At 55.6% G+C, this 15,295-nt stretch overlaps 1 protein-coding gene across 7 annotated transcripts in view; it reads right to left on the bottom strand.

Annotated features, from left to right (window-relative positions):
• The window catches only part of ACSL6 (acyl-CoA synthetase long chain family member 6), a 56,656-nt gene extending 42,302 nt beyond the window's left edge, over positions 1-14,354 (bottom strand). For 2 of the 7 annotated variants that reach the window (XM_070415042.1, XM_070415044.1), the window contains exon 1: positions 2,372-2,424. Coding sequence is in view for 1 of the 7 variants with exons in the window: in XM_070415045.1 (XP_070271146.1) it covers positions 14,253-14,301 (49 nt within the window). In the remaining 6 variants the exon portion in view is untranslated. Of the gene's footprint in view, positions 1-2,371; positions 2,426-2,466; positions 2,610-3,508; positions 3,527-3,567; positions 3,654-14,252 lie in introns of those variants that run through there. The other 5 variants (XM_070415045.1, XM_070415048.1, XM_070415049.1 and 2 more) reach the window with 5 other exon arrangements.
• Positions 14,355-15,295: the final 941 nt, after the last annotated feature.

Genomic DNA, 15,295 nt, shown 5'->3' with positions numbered 1-15,295 from the left:
TTGCATTGTACTGCCACCCCACCCCTGCCAACACTGCACCATCCATACCCACAACCCATGCTCTCCTTTGCAGTAGTGCTGAACCAACAAAAACCCAGCTCCAGTTCTGCTCAGAAGAGCCCAGGCCCAGGTTGTAGAAGGCAGGGGGCCGCACTGGGCCGCCAGAGCCTGTAAGTAGGACCAAGCCGGTTAGGCCAGTCACTGTTCTTCGGCATGCACACGCTGTGGGTGGGCTCCCTTTTGGCCTCACATCAAGAACTTGCTGTCTTCTCAAGGCTGGGTCCTTCTCCCCCCAGCCCACTCACCTGGGTGATGGCAGGTGATGGAAAGGGCTCGGCCACCCACTCTTCCCCGGGCTCTTACTTAGTACCTACCACTAAGGAGATCTCCAGGTGGCGGCAGCTCCTCTACCCTGAGGCTGGCCTTGTACCACTCTTTGGCCAGAGGGTGTCATTCTTCCAGGCTCACTGGTCTCAGACACAGTCAGAACTGCTTGCATTTACCCTGAGATTCCCTTCAGACCTGGGAGCTATTGTCGGGCAGAACTGAAAATTCAGGTCCTCTGACGACATGGGCCTCAGAGTCAGCCTGAGCCACCAAGCCGTTGGCAAGGGGCAGGGCAAACCTAGGCCTGGGAGTCTGGTCTCATCTCATTATATCACAGGGCCTTTGCCTCCTCCAACCTCCACACCCTCTCTGTCCACCTGGATTGGGGCTTGGTGGTCCCTGAGGTCCAGCCATGGCTGCCTCCTTCCATGCCCAGGAGGGGATCCTGGCTGCAGCAGCCTGGGGCATGGGGTTGGGGGGGGCACCCAAGGGACCCTCAGTGGTGCTGGTGTTGCCAAGTGAGCAGCTGTGAGTGTTTGTAAATATTTACCTGGCAGGAGGACCAGCCCTAGGTAGGAACTGGCCTCCTCTTCTACAACACAGACCAGTCCAAAAACCAAGTGGTGTTAACAGGTTGGGGGGACCTAGGACTCCCCCACTCACCATGTCCTCTGCTGACTCAGGGCACATGGAAGGTGGGTGGTGAAGTCGTAGCTCTCAAAATCCATGGAGGGAGGGAATGGGAAGAAGGGGGCCCTGGCAGGAAGTATGGTGGCTCCAAGGTGTCAGAGTGATGGAGGCAAAGCCCCACTCAGAGCACCTCCCTGTGGAGATGGCCCTGCGGCCCATGGCTGGGCTTCAAGAACCCTCTGCTGGTCTAGCCTTCTAAGCCCAACACTCTTCTAGACCTCATAATCTACCTCAATGGCTCCATCAGCACTACCTCCTAAACCTCTCAAACTGGCCATTCTCTCCACCCCCATAGCCCATGCCTGGTGCAGCCACCACTGAGCGCAGTCCAGACTCCCGCACCAGCCTCCTCACCCGTCTCCTGGCTCTGATCAGTGCTCACACCGATACCAAAGTTACTTCCCCGATACACAGATGTGATCCTATCACACTTCTGCTCGAAAACCTCATCTGGCTCCCCACTGCAATAGGACAAAAGTCCAAACTCCTCATGCTGGCACTGAGGCCCTCCATGATCCTCAGATTCTTCCCTCCGCTTAGAATCACCCCAACTTCACCTCTGTGTCAGCCTACAGTGGAGAGGGGTATTGTGACGCAGCCCAGGGTTTCTGCAAACCTCTGAGGCCTTCAGAAAGGGTGGGGAAGCACAAGGCAAGCCACCAGATCATCAAAGAACCTGCCCAACTCCCAATGACTAGCTGGTGGGGGAGGAGGATGGGGGGAGGAATCACCATCTCTCCTAGGGCCGAGGGTCCCCATCAAATAAGCTAGGGAAAGGGCCCCAAGGGAGTTCTGGTGCTGGACTGACCTGGGTCCAACCCCTGACTCAGACTCTTGATAGCTGTATGACTTTGGACATGTCATTTCACCCTCTGGGCCTCATCTCAAACAAGCTATGGACAGAGAGTGAGGTACCAGGCACACAGAAAGGGAAACACTCAGTAGACAGTAGTTAGCTGAAGCAGTTCCTCCATCCCAGCGGTTCTCAACCTTTGGGTCGCGACCCCTTTGGGGGTCGAATGACCCTTTCACAGGGGTCACCTAAGACCATCAGAAAACACATATATAATTACATATTGTTTTTGTGATTAATCACTATGCTTTAATTATGTTCAATTTGTAACAATGAAAATACATCCTGCATATCAGATATTTACATTACGATTCATAACAGTAGCAAAATTACAGTTATGAAGTAGCAACAGAAATAATTTTATGGTTGGGGGTCACCACAACATGAGGAACTGTATTAAAGGGTCGCGGCATTAGGAAGGTTGAGAACCACTGCTCCATCCCTTTGCCAGCCATCAGGGCACAAAAACAACTTGCAGAAGCACTTGCATTCACATCCTACCTTTTCCGCGGGCTCCTGGGGAGGTGGCTGAGCTGGTCCCACTAGTACCAGCCTCCATTTATAAAGGACGTGCGGGGCCCAGGGGGAGAGCTTACCACATCTTGATCAAAGCACAAAAGTGGCGAAGGCCCTGCCCCAAATCTGCCCTCCTGGGGATGGCTGACAGCAAAGGCCGCCTGCTCTGAGAAGCTGGGTGGTATTGGAGGCGTTAGCAGTGGTGGCAGAGGCTCCCTGGCAGCCGTGGGAGCAGATCTGGCAGGGCCTGGGGCAGAGAGCAGGTCTATGAGAAGATTCTGGTCCCTCAAGGGCCCCTCTGGCCCCCCCTTCATCTGCACACTGGGCGGCGCTAGCTCAGATCAACTCAGAGCCAAGCAACCCAGCCTTAACCCCCACTCTGCCAGGTTGCAGGAGCCTCAATTCACACCCCTCTGCATGCCACCTACCCACTTCAGTCCTGGAGTCTGCCAAATGGGTTGCTTAGGACAAAGCCTCTTTACACATCCATCTGTGACACCAACTAGGGGCAGGGCCTGAGCCACGGGCTGGGGACCTTTAGCCGGCAGGAGTGGTGAGGGTGGGAAGGAGTGGGAATGGGGGTGGGGATGCCAGGTCCCGGGTGCTGAGGGAGGCCTGCATCTTGTCTAGGAGACTCCACCTCGAGCCCCTCCCAGCGGCTCCTCCTCTCTCCACCCCCACAAGGTCACAACCAGTCTACTTGGGGAGAGGAAGGAAACCGTGCACAGTCGCAGATAAAACATCTGCTCAGAGACCCCGGGCAGCACAGCCGTCCTCCTAATACCCGCCTGGAGAGATTGTCCTGGCTGCTAGGGGGATGGCCGTCCTGGAGCTGGAAATCCACACCTGGGCCGGCTGGAACCAAAACTAAGTTCTGAGCTCCCTGGGCACTTTTGGCAGACGGACTGGGACACTGAGGTCCCAGGGACTCTCAGGGCGTCACTCCTGCAAGGTCTGTTTCCACAGAGTAAGGGATGGGGGTAGGATCCGGTATGGGCTACTTCTATGGCCAGCGTGTGGCTGCGCACACAGTAGGCATGTAATGGCCACTGCTAGAGAGGAAAAGGCAAGTCCAGGCTATAGGGCCCAGCTCACCCCCAACCCTCTCCAGGCCCTACTCACAATGGGTTCTTCCGAGCCTTCCAGGACCAGCCACTGTTGTCCACCCAAATCCAGCTCACCTCTGTATCAAGACCATCTCAGATCATCCCAGCATCCCGGTGCTCTGAGCTTCCTCTTGAGAGCGGTTTGTAAACCTGCCTGGCACCTTTAGAGCCCACAGACCTTGCAACATCTTCGCCGGGGCTGATGCAGTTTCTATTGCTCAACCCATGACCTGAGAGAGCTTCCTGCACCAGCTGTCCTCCCCGGGAATTTGGCACAAGCCTCTCTAGGCCCCCGGACACAGCCTCCCCCAATCACCTGCAGGAAGCTTTAAACGCACAAATGCCTGAGGACCCACCTTTGGCCCACAAAGCCCTTTCCCCTTCCTTCTTGGCAGGTCCCCATTCAGAGATGTCTTCAAATAAGACAAAAGCTTCCTTTAATGCAGTGGTTCTCAACCTTCTGGCCCTTTAAATACAGTTCCTCATGTTGTGACCCAACCATAAAATTATTTTCGTTGCTACTTCATAACTGTAATGTTGCTACTGCTATGAATCGTAATGTAAATATCTGATATGCAGGATGGTCTTAGGCGACCCCTGTGAAAGGGTCGTTCGACCCCCAAAGGGGTCGCGACCCACAGGTTGAGAACCACTGCTTTAATGCTGCTCAGGGTTGCTTCTGGGATAGGAAATCCAGTGCACACAACCAAGGTCCTGGCTGACAGAAAACTACACAGAATGCCAGGGCCATGGAGCCACAGCAATTCTGCACAGGAAGTGTGTGACCCAGTTGCTAGGTTAAAAAAAAAAAAGCACGAATCTCACCATCATCCTGACCTTGGCCCAGCATCCACCCTGTCTACACAGGACTCACACCAATCTAAGCAGTGAGAGGGACTTTCCCTCCATCTTCCTCTTGGGTTTTAATTAGAGTAGCGGAACCACAAATGATTGGGGCAGAGCTGGGCGGAGAGCCTCCCCGAGCCCCACTCACATCCCCCAGGAGAGATGGGCCCATGATTCCGGGTTGCTGGGTTACAGGGTGGCTCACCCACACGGCCTCCCCGAGGAGCCCGATTATAGCTCTGAAGGTTCAATTAAGCCTCTTGAATGTGGAAAGGTCCAACTGAGGTTGGCTGTGCCTGACCACTGTGCAGGGCCACTGTCCCAGCAAGCTCGAACTCTCTGGGAACATGCCTCCTCATAGCAATTCACTCGGTGTGGGAAGCAGCCTCCACGGCCTCGTCGCATCCCCACATCCTCATACTAGCACCACTGCAGAATCTCACCCATCCTAAGACCTGGTCAGGGACCATGGGCCCACATGACCACAGCATTGGGAAGCCAGGCTCAAACAACACTTTCAGGAACGGAAAAATATAAATAGCCTTGAGAACAGAGGAGCAAAGGGAAACACAGTGTCTTTCATAAGCTCTGAGATAAACGTTACTACAAATCAGGCCCAACAAAATTCTCAGAGCAACGATGAGCAGCAGAGGCTGACAGTGGCAGCACTCCCTTTGGAAATATTTCCAGGGTTCGATGGTGACCAGGACTGACGGTGTAGACGAGTCTCGGCCTCATTGCCCTTCTTTCCACACCAAGCCCTGGGACAGTCCTGGGGTCCTGGCGAGGGCCATGGCACCACACAAGCAGGCGGAACCCCCCTGGCCAGGCCCCACTCTGCAGACAGCCAAATCCTGGGCTGCAACGTGATCCTCTTTCCCACCAGCTGGTCCACGTTAGGGCTGCCAGGGTCCTGGCCTCAGGAGCAGCGATCTGTTTCCACCACAGGGCCAGACAGAGGACACACTGCAAGCCCTACAAGCTGAAGCTCAGTAAAGGGAACATGGGCTGCTCGGGGCAGGGCCAGGCTCTCAGAGCTCAACTGCAGGTGGCCAGGCCGCAGGGTACAGGATGTGACCTCCTCCAGCTGACAGGAAGTTCCTTAAAGTAGGGAGGGTCCTATTCAGATATGGTTGGGGCCACTGAGCTGGGGGAGCAAGGGAGGGCTTTGCTTGCTCATTTTTTCACTCAGGAGCATCTGGGAATGCCCTGTTTGAGGAGCAACACACATAAGACAAAACCTAAAGCCCATCCCGAGACGGGGAGCAAAGAGAGGATGAGGAGCAGGGTAGGAAGGAGAGTTCTGAGAAATGGACAGAGTGACAGAGGTGGGCTGTTCAGTCACAGGAAGAGCCTGTATGGTGTTGGGCTCCTGGGAAGGAGGCAGAGGCCTGGCTGCACTGAGGACAGGGGCAGGAAGCTGAGGTTGGGAGGATGCCATGTAGCTGCAGAAAGAAAAGGTTGTGGTTGGTACTGTCTATACGCCTCATGTCTTTGAAATCAGAGCCACAGGCTAATGGCACTCACCTGACCTGGTACCCTGGGGTTTCAGGATGCAAAAGTGCCCTAGGCAAGCGGTGCCCTTAGATCCCTGCCAAAGGGACGGCTGCTGCAGCCAGAAGCCAACAAGGGTCCTATACCCACCATCCCAGGTGTCATTGTTTTTTCATAGAACAGGCAACGAGCAGAGAAAAGTGAGTTTTGCTTTTGGTTAAAGGTAAATTTTCTGCACATTTGATACAGCTTCATTTTTCTGACTTCCCCAGGGGAAGTTCCTCTCCTGAATGCCACAAGCAGAAGCAAGTCTGAATCTCACTCAGTTCAGCGAACGCTGTGCTGGTGGATGGGACTCTGCCACCTCTTGATTCACCCGTCAGGAGGCCAGGGCCACATGGTAGCTGCTGCCACCCCTCACTGCCCTCCGGCTGCCGGGTCCTGTTGTTGGCCAGTACGAACCCATGGCATCCACAGGGTTAATGCCAGGCTCAAGCAGCCCAGCCCTCAGCTGGGCAGGGAGCACTGAGGACTCAGGCCTCCTTTTCCAGGCCAGGGTGAATGGACGGAGGCAGGGGAGGGCCTGCTGCTGGCAGGCCTGCGTCTCTCCGCTCTGGGCCTGTCACATGAAAGCGTTTGTATTCCTGCCACTGGCTCCAGCCCATCCAGGCTGGGGCTGTTCTCACTGGAAAACAAAAATCTCTTTCAGACCAAAGCAAAATGAGGCCCTGGCTGGCCCGGGAAGGCTGTTAGGCGTTGCTCCTGCTGACCCACCGAGAGCACCATCACTTGGATTCTCACTGGCCCACCATTTCCCAGAGGGAGCATGAGGCTCTGTGGCCTCTGAGGAAAGCACCCGTCAGGTCAGGGCAGGGGGACCAAGAAACGGGATGGTTCTGTCCTTTTCAGAAATAAGGCTGGATGGGCCTGAGGTAGCAACCTTTATTTTTATATAAGGAAACTTGGGTAAGTCTCATGGTGGAGAAGGAATTGGGAAAGAAAGTGTGATGTTAAACACGAGGCCTTGCAGTGCACAGAGAGGGCTCTAGGATGGAGGCCACATGGATCCTCCGCCTGCCGCGCACAGTGCTGCTGCCACCGGTGCCCTTGCGACGTGGGTGGGGTTTGTGGTAACCCAGAGCCCTGTGTGTGCCATCACCAGCTTCTGGAACACTCCAGAGCTTGGACTCCATCCTCAACAGAGACAGCACGACAAGGTCAGACTTCAATCTCGTTCAGAAATGCTGCCTTGCTGACACCCTGGGTCACCAGGAGCTGTCCATTAACCACAATCTTGAACCCAACGGAGCATGCTACCGAGTCCCGCTAATAGGAGACAGTGACACAGCAAGACCATTTAGTCTGAGAGGCAATCTAAGACAAAACCACTTAAGAAGGAATTCTGAACCAACAGGAGGGTCGGTGGACACACCACAGACCTGCAATCCAGGAGAAACGGGCCTCGTCAGCCTCTCCGCCCAAAAAAGTGCCCATCTCTGATGACCAGCCAGTTGCTTCTTTCCTCAGATCTTCCTGTTATTGGTTGGGGCCACACTGTGTGCAGAGAGTTCACGCCCCGGGGAGGAGGAGAAAGGACACTTCAGATGCAAAGGGGGCTTTACAGGTCGCAGGCTTCCCTGCTGTCTGACCTATGGCAAGGACATCGGAGACACATGGACCCAATTCTTCCACCAGCCACTGGCCAGGGGAAGACACCCCCACACACACATCCCTTTCCCTCTGCCACCCCAGACGAAGCCGGGCTTTGGGAGACAGCCTGCAGGCAGGGTGGGGGCTGGGGATAGGTGAGTCAAAAGTGTCCCTTGAGAACCACATCCAACCTGCTGGAAGGTACTAAAGTTCACCATTAATACTGCAGTTCCCCAGCCACTAAACAGGGTCCTTGGGTCTAGGTGGCTTCATGCAGCCAAGATCTAGGGGCCAGAGCACTGCCCCTTCCAAAGTGAAGGGGTGACACAGGCCTGGATGGGTCCCAGCTGAGTGCCCTTTGCCTGTGCTGATGACTGTGCCTCTCATTGGACTTTAGGGCCTCGCCATCCCAGCCTCTAGCCACCTCCCTGTCCAGTCTCACTGGCTGGCCCACATCCAATCTTGCTGCTCTCTCTGTCCAAGCTCTGACTGCTTTCTCATCCCCATCTCGGTCAGTGTGTGTGTAGCCTCTAGCTGCCTGCTGTCCTATCTCTGGTTGACTTCACTGTCCCTCCCAGTGCCCTTCTGCCTACTTGGCAGGATCTGCCAAGGATTGTTTATTGCCACGGCTGGGACAGGGGTTAGTGGTCAGGAGGAGCCCCACAGGGGAATCTTAGACCCAACAATGGAGGCAAAAACAGGACTTTGTCACAGGACCAAATGCTGCTGGGCCCCACCTCCAGGCTGCAGGGTCCTGGGAGGAAGGCAGGGTTCCTGGCAGGGTTGATTAGTGCGATCTGTCCCAGAGCTGCTCATTCAACCTGTGCTCTCTCATTCCTCCAATAGCCATCAATCACTAGGTCTGTTCCTGGCCCAACAGGTGCCAGCCCAGATTTGCTTATCCCAGGATCTGAAACTGAGATGCTGATTGTTCCCTCACTGGCACCATCCTGGCCTGGCTTCCTGCTCTACAGCCCCAGGAGATAGCTATCTCAGAATGCATGCCTGAATGGGCAGATGGCAAACCGGAAGCCAGCCACCCCCAACTCTCCAGACACCCCCCAGCAAAATGCTGGGAGTAGCCGTTGCTAAAATAAAGGTGTCTCCAGGAAGAGCAGGTGAATAGACACAGGTGGGACTTCCTGGAATTTGAAATCCTTCAGGCTCTGAGATTACAGATTGGGTCTCAAAATAGCTAGCTCAGCTTGGCTCAGAATTTGTCCCAGCCCTCTTCCCATCTTCCCACTTCGGCCTGTCACAGGCCCCAAGCCTCACATGAATCAGAAGCCACACAAAGGAACTAGGTCTGGGAATGACCACACCGACCATGGGCTCTGAGAGTAGCTGGGCGATGACGGGGAACTACCCCTGTGCATGCTGAAGTAACTCCCAGGGCCCAAAGTAGCATCTCACTCACAGTGCTCCCATCCTGGGGCCCAGGGCGGGTGAGTGGGGGCTCTGGCCAGGCCAAGGAAGGGGGTGGAGTCATCTCACTAGACCATCCAGTGAGCTGCAGACCTTGACTAGGGCCTCCTTTCAGCTCTGCTTGGCCAGAGCTCCCAGCCTACTAGGAGACTGGGAACTTGGAGCTCTAAGGAAACAATAGGATCTTGTCCTCAGAGACACTATGAATGATGAAACCAGTCACCCTGCAGCTGCAGGTTCCATCATTAATTCATTCATCCATCAAACAGCTCCTCCTCTGTTCTGGGTTCTCAGCACTAAGAGTTGTCCAATGAAGACTGACCTACCAGGAGTTCACACCTGCTTTCCCCTACTGCTTCTAGCGTACGGGCATCGACACCCATCTGGCATAGAGCCTGGCCCTTAGGAGGAGCACACTCAAGGTTTGTTGTTTGTTAATCGACGTGTGGTGAGAAAACAGCTTATAAAATACATAATCTTATCCTATATAATAAAAGTGTAATATGCAAATCGACCGAACAGCAGAACGACCAGTCGCTATGACACGCACTAACCACCAGGGGGCAGACGCTCAATGCAGGAGCTGCCCCCTGGTGGTCAGTGCGCTTGCACATGGGGAGCGCTGCTCAGCCAGAAGCCAGGCTCATGGCTGGTGAATGCAGTGGCGATGGTGGGAGCCTCTCTCGCCTCTACTGCAGGTGGGCAGTAAGGAGCAAAGGGTCCCAGACTGCGAGAGCCCCAGACTGCAAGAGGGATGTCTGACTGCTGGCTTGGGCCTGATTCCACCAGGGATCAAGCCTAAGCCAGCAGGGGGACATCCCCCAAGGGGTCCCGGACTGCGACAGCGTGCAGGCCGGGCTGAGGGACCCCCCTCCCCCCATGCACAAATCTCATGCACCAGGCCTCTAGTTATTAAAATAAGCTATTCTCAGGGAACTTCTCATATTAGTCATGTATGCAATTATGCTGATGCACACCATGTGCCCAACCCTGGGTTGGAGCAGAGAGAGGAGACACTTTGGCCCTGCCCTCAAGAAGATCAAAGGGCTAGTGGAGGAGGCCAAAGGCTGTAGTTCAGTGGGATGTGTGCCACCAGAGATGCATATGGCTCATGGGGTGCAGGGACAATGCCACCTTAGCCGTCCACGTGCCCAGTTTGAGCTGTATGTCCTTGATGCAGTGACAACGCAGAATGAAGTCCATGCTGCCTGGCCTGGCATTCTAGGGCCTGCAGAGACCAGCCCTGGTGAGCTCACTGAGTATGTCCCTCATTCTTATTGCCAATTTTTCCTCACAAGGGTCTGTCTGCCCGGAATGCCTTTTCTTCCCTTTCCTTTCTGAGTAGAAGCCTATACCCCCTTTCAAGAAGGCCTGACTCACGTTATTATAACTTTAGCTAACACTAATGAGTCCTTTCCTGTGTGCCAACCACTGCTCTTGTCACTTCACACCTGTCCTCTCTTGAACTGTCCCCCGTCCAAGGACCGCTCCCTTGCCTGTGCCCACTGACAAGCCTGCTGAAGGGGCTCAGACGCTGTCTGATCACACCTGGTGGCCCCTCCCTGGACTGGGAGTCTGACAGTGGGGTCTGGCTCACAGCTCTTAGGAGCTGCTTCATCAGTGAACCTCCCTGTATCTCCGTGCCTCCTCTATTAAATAGGGATAACAGCACTGCAGTGTTTTGGGGAAGATGAAAGGAAAGCTTGGGGATGGTAGAACGCAGTGCGTGACACATGGTTGGTAGGTGCTCAGGGAAATAGCATGTCTGCAACAACACTCCCCCCGTAAAAAACTCCCCCCACCCACAGAACTTAACTCAGCAAATATCTGAGTGCCTGCCACGTGACAGTGCAGCTTCTAGCATACAAACACCTATAACTTTTGCCACTTTTTGCAAATAAGCCAGAGCTTCGTGCTCACGTATCCTGCTTGCTGTGTGTATGGGACAGCCCTGGGTCCCAACTGCGCCTGAGCCAAACTCAGCCTTCTGAAGGTCAACCTCCGAGACCTTATCACAGTGGTTCTCAACCTTGGCTGCACATTAGATTCCCAGGTGATTCTAATGTGCAGCCAAGGTTGAGAACCACTGCCTATCACAAGGAACAGAAAACTATCCAGAGAGCAGAAATGGCCTGCTCTGCTGCCCCCTGGTGTCAGTGAGCTCTCACTGAACCACCCCTGTATCCTACCACAGGCTGGGTAGGATAAGAAGGCGCTGAGGTCAGAATTCTCCCACTGCAAATCCAGGCTTTCTTTTGTGAGATATGTTCTCAGCTGTTCTGCTTGGAGTTCCACCACCTATCGAGGTCCTAGCTGCCTTCCTGGGCCCTCTGGCATGGCCCCAGACCTCATACCATCCTCCACCCTTATGGGAGCCCAGGATGGGGGAAGAGCTGATAGGGCTGAGCTGAGCCGGGCTGCGCAAGTCTGCACCTGCCCTGGACACCTACAGCCGGCTGCCTCCACACCAGACTCTGTCACCAGGGCCAGCCCCCAGGGTCACAGCTGAGGCCTCCTACCTTCCCTTTCCTGGAGCTCAGCCTCAAATGGGCCAACCTTGGGCCACATCTCTTTTCATACACTTCACAACGGCCTCCTGCTGCTCTCCCAGGCTGCACTCTCCCCTGCTGGCTCAGCCTGGCCACTACAGCTCAACCAAGGGATTCTCTGCCCCTAAATCAGTGGTTCTCAACCTTCTGGCCCTTTAAATACAGTTCCTCATGTTGTGACCCAACCATAAAATTATTTTCGTTGCTACTTCATAACTGTAATGTTGCTACTGGTATGAATCGTAATATAAATATCTGATATGCAGGATGGTCTTAGGCGACCCCTGTGAAAGGGTCGTTCGACCCCCAAAGGGGTCGCGACCCACAGGTTGAGAACCGCTGCCCTAAATGAAAACCTCTCCTCCAGAATCCCCCTCCCATCCAGACTCCCATCCTCCACCTACAACCTAGGCTCCCCAGTCACGAGGCCCTGAAGACCCACCCCCACCATGGTTCTTACTCCACACCTCTGCTGGCCTAACTTCCTCCACCTGGAGTGTGGCCTCCCTGCCTCTGACAAACACCCCTCGATGCTGCAAAAGTCCACTCAGTTGTCACTGCTGGCTGGGCATGTGGCTGAGCAGACTGGACCCTGTACAAGGGCATGGGGCTGCATCAGCCTCGAGAAAGGGGAGCCCTCTTAGAAATGCATCCCCTTTACCCAATGGTGTCATATAGGCGGGCAGGAGTGTCAGCCCATTGCTCCCATTGTCCTCGGAGTGCTGACTGCACAGAGACCAGGCACAGCATCTGACTCATGCTGGATCTATTTTATCTGTTTCCCTGTTTACTAGTCAACACACAGGTGAAATGTGGGCTGGCTTCCTCAGTGGGAGCAGGACAGATGCAGCCCCCACTCTCCAGGGCTCAGAGCACATGGTTTCCTCTCCCAGATAGACCATTCCTCCTCTAGGCAGCTCCCCCTACCCTTTTTGTCCATCATTCTTTCCCTTGGCTCCTTAGAGGCAGTCTTGTCTCCCTGGGGCCAGATTGTGGCAAAAAAGCACATAACCCTGCTAAAGGGTGACATCACCTTGGGAGTCTCCTGTTTCTGGCTGAGCCAGAGGATCGTGAGAGCTGCAAGGCAGAATATGTTCTCAGTTGTAGCTTAGGAATCTCCTCTGTCCCCCGAGAAAGGCTGGGGTCCCAGTGAAGTCCCACGCAAAGTGGACACATGATTTGGGAATGCCCCAGTGTGTGTCTGGGAGTTCTAGCCAATGAGTGCACTTGTCTCTTACACCAAGTGTGGCATCTTTGAGGAAATTCCCGTTTGCACTGAGAAGTCTGGCCCCGATGGAGGCAGCTGCCACTTGTGCCAAGAGTCGCCCTGTTTGACCACTCCATGGTCCTGTCCAGTCCCTCCGTGAAGCAGTTTCCCCATTCGGGGAGGCACCTGGCCACTTTGGGAAACGCTCTGAGACCATCACCCAGACAATAAATGGTGGCTGTTACTAACATCGTCATTTTTGGTAACTCCTACTCCTTACCCCTGACCCAGCTCCAGCCCTGCCCTTGCCTGTTGGATGAGCACATCAGGCCCAGAGTGGCCCTGCATGGACACTGGCAGACAGAAGGAGCTTAGGGAGAGAAGGGGATTAGAGAGGCCTCCCCGGGTCCCCAGCTCAGGGGAGGTGTCCCTGTGGCCGGACTCGGGGCAGTGGGCAGTGGGTGGGAGAAACTTGGGCCACCAACTTTCTAGTTTCAGGCCTAATACCACCAAGCACTTAGCAATGGTTGATCAGTTAAAACCTCAGATGGAGCCCCAGTCCTCCAGATATTATCCATGGAACCCTGGGCAAATCAGTTAATCTCTGAACCTCAGTAAAAAGCACAAAGCACCACCAACCTCCTAGGATTTGCTATGAATATTAAATAACATGCAAAGTTTCAGGTAAGAATTCCAAAGGGCAGACTCCCCCGCTTCTTTGGCTCAAAAGGAATCTTTTTACCTCCTCTAAGGCTGCTGTTTGAATGTAAAAATAATAAATACTAACATTCATAGAGCCTTTGCTCTGAGTTAGGTCCGGTTTAAGGCCAGGTTTGAGATTCAAGCATTTCACATACATTATCAGGCTGAATCTGCACAGGCGGGTGATGGGGGTGGGGGTGGGGGACATTTAGTGAGATAACAGAAGGCTCAGAGGGGAGGGCTGGTGCAGGCCGCAGAGCTGGTGGGTAAATGGGCCTGTGGGGAGACCCCAGGTGTGAGGGGAGGGGAGAGGGAGCAGTGCTGAGCAGGGATACAGAAGAGGTCCTCACAGCCTCCGGAGAGATTGCAGGGGTGAGGGTCTGACTCCTGTGAGGGGCGATGGGGACACAAGCTCTGGGCAAAGCTGAGGAGCCAAGCGAACCCCGCTTTGCTGAAATCTTGTGCTCTGGCTGAAGGTGGGCAGGGAGGGGTAGGGAGGAGACTCCCTTACTGGGATCAGGAAGCCCCAGGTCAGTCCTGGTTACGTTGCTGACCTGCTGCGGGACCTCTGGGACCAACACCCTCGGTTTCCGACTCTAGAGATGGACAAGGAGGCACTAAGTCTGTCCCTGGACTTGGCCTTGGGGGACGAGTGGGCTCAAGGCCTAGCCTGGTGGTCCTCGCCAAAAGGCGAGGGGACCGCGAGAACTGGAGGGACGTTGTGGGGTCGCAGAGAGCAAGGCCCCTAATTTCTGCAGACCCACCCAGCTGCTTCCCAAACCCGCCTGGCGCCCGCCAGAATTTGGGGGGTGGCGACCCGGGAGGCCTGGGGGAGGGCGGGCGTGAAGGGACTGGAGGTAAGGGACAAGGACAGGATGGGGACTTACCCGCGAACAGCCAGAGAGAGCCCCCCGAGACCAGGAAGAAGGTCAGCATGTCCGTCCGCGGGGCCAGCCTGGCCCGGCACAGCCTCCCTGGCCCACAGCCCCGCAGCTCCGCAGCCCAGCAGCCGCCGCGCCGCCGCCGGGTATTTTTAGCCCCCGCCCCGGCTCCACAGCGCCCCCTCCCGCGCCGCTGCAGCCCGGTCCGCCGGAGGGGAGGGCGCCGCGCGCCGCGCGCCGCGCTGGGAGCCCCTGCCTGCCCGCAGCCCGCGGGGGTCTAGAGCGTCCCGGAGTCGCAGGCGCAGCCGAACTGCCGAGGCCCCGGGCCGGGGAGGGCCGCAGTGCCGACTTGCCGTCTCCGCCCCGCCCCTGCCCCCAACGTCAGGGCCCGGCGTTCTGGGGAAACCGGCAGGAGGGGGGCGCATGGGCGACCAGTGCGGGAGCGTGACGCCGCACCACCCCACCGATGCGCGCATCTTACCCCGCGCGAGCCTGGCTTTTGTGGCTGGGCAGGGTCCGGTGGCAGAGGGGTCGCGGTCACCTGTGCTAGGAAGCACACACGCCTGTGGGCCGGCGCCCGCTGACGCAGACCTGAGGACCCGAATTTGCAGATACCAGGATCCTCTGGGTGTCAAGTCTGCAAGGCAGCGAGGAGAGAGGGGTTGAGGTTCTATAGGCTCTAGCAAAGGGGCAGCTAGGCCAGACCTCACATCCCCCCTATGGGAAGCTTAGATCTGAGGCCACCCAAGGTCAGAGGGGCTTGCATGGAGTCACAGGAAATCACAGGTGTCTCAGAGGACACAAGCAATCATGATCTTTATGCACAATCATATGTACCTCACAACTAGTGAATGGCCACACAGTCGTGCCCTACCACAGACGGACACACTGCTGGCTCAAGGGTTGGATACCTTCTGTTTCAGTGTCTGGATTCAAAGGAGGAAGCCCCATCGTACATTATTCGGAATGAAGTGCGGATATTCTGCTGGGCCCTGACCTACACCTGAATTTCAAGGTCACTCCTCCCTACACTCATGTTTGTTTTCAAA

The sequence above is a fragment of the Myotis yumanensis genome, unplaced genomic scaffold, assembly GCF_028538775.1.
Source record: "Myotis yumanensis isolate MYYU_CA2020_CCGP unplaced genomic scaffold, mMyoYum1.0.hap1 SCAF_5, whole genome shotgun sequence".
NCBI classification, from domain to species: domain Eukaryota; kingdom Metazoa; phylum Chordata; class Mammalia; order Chiroptera; family Vespertilionidae; genus Myotis; species Myotis yumanensis.
Note: the sequence above shows the minus strand (reverse complement) of the source record. Positions and strands in the feature narration are given on the sequence as shown.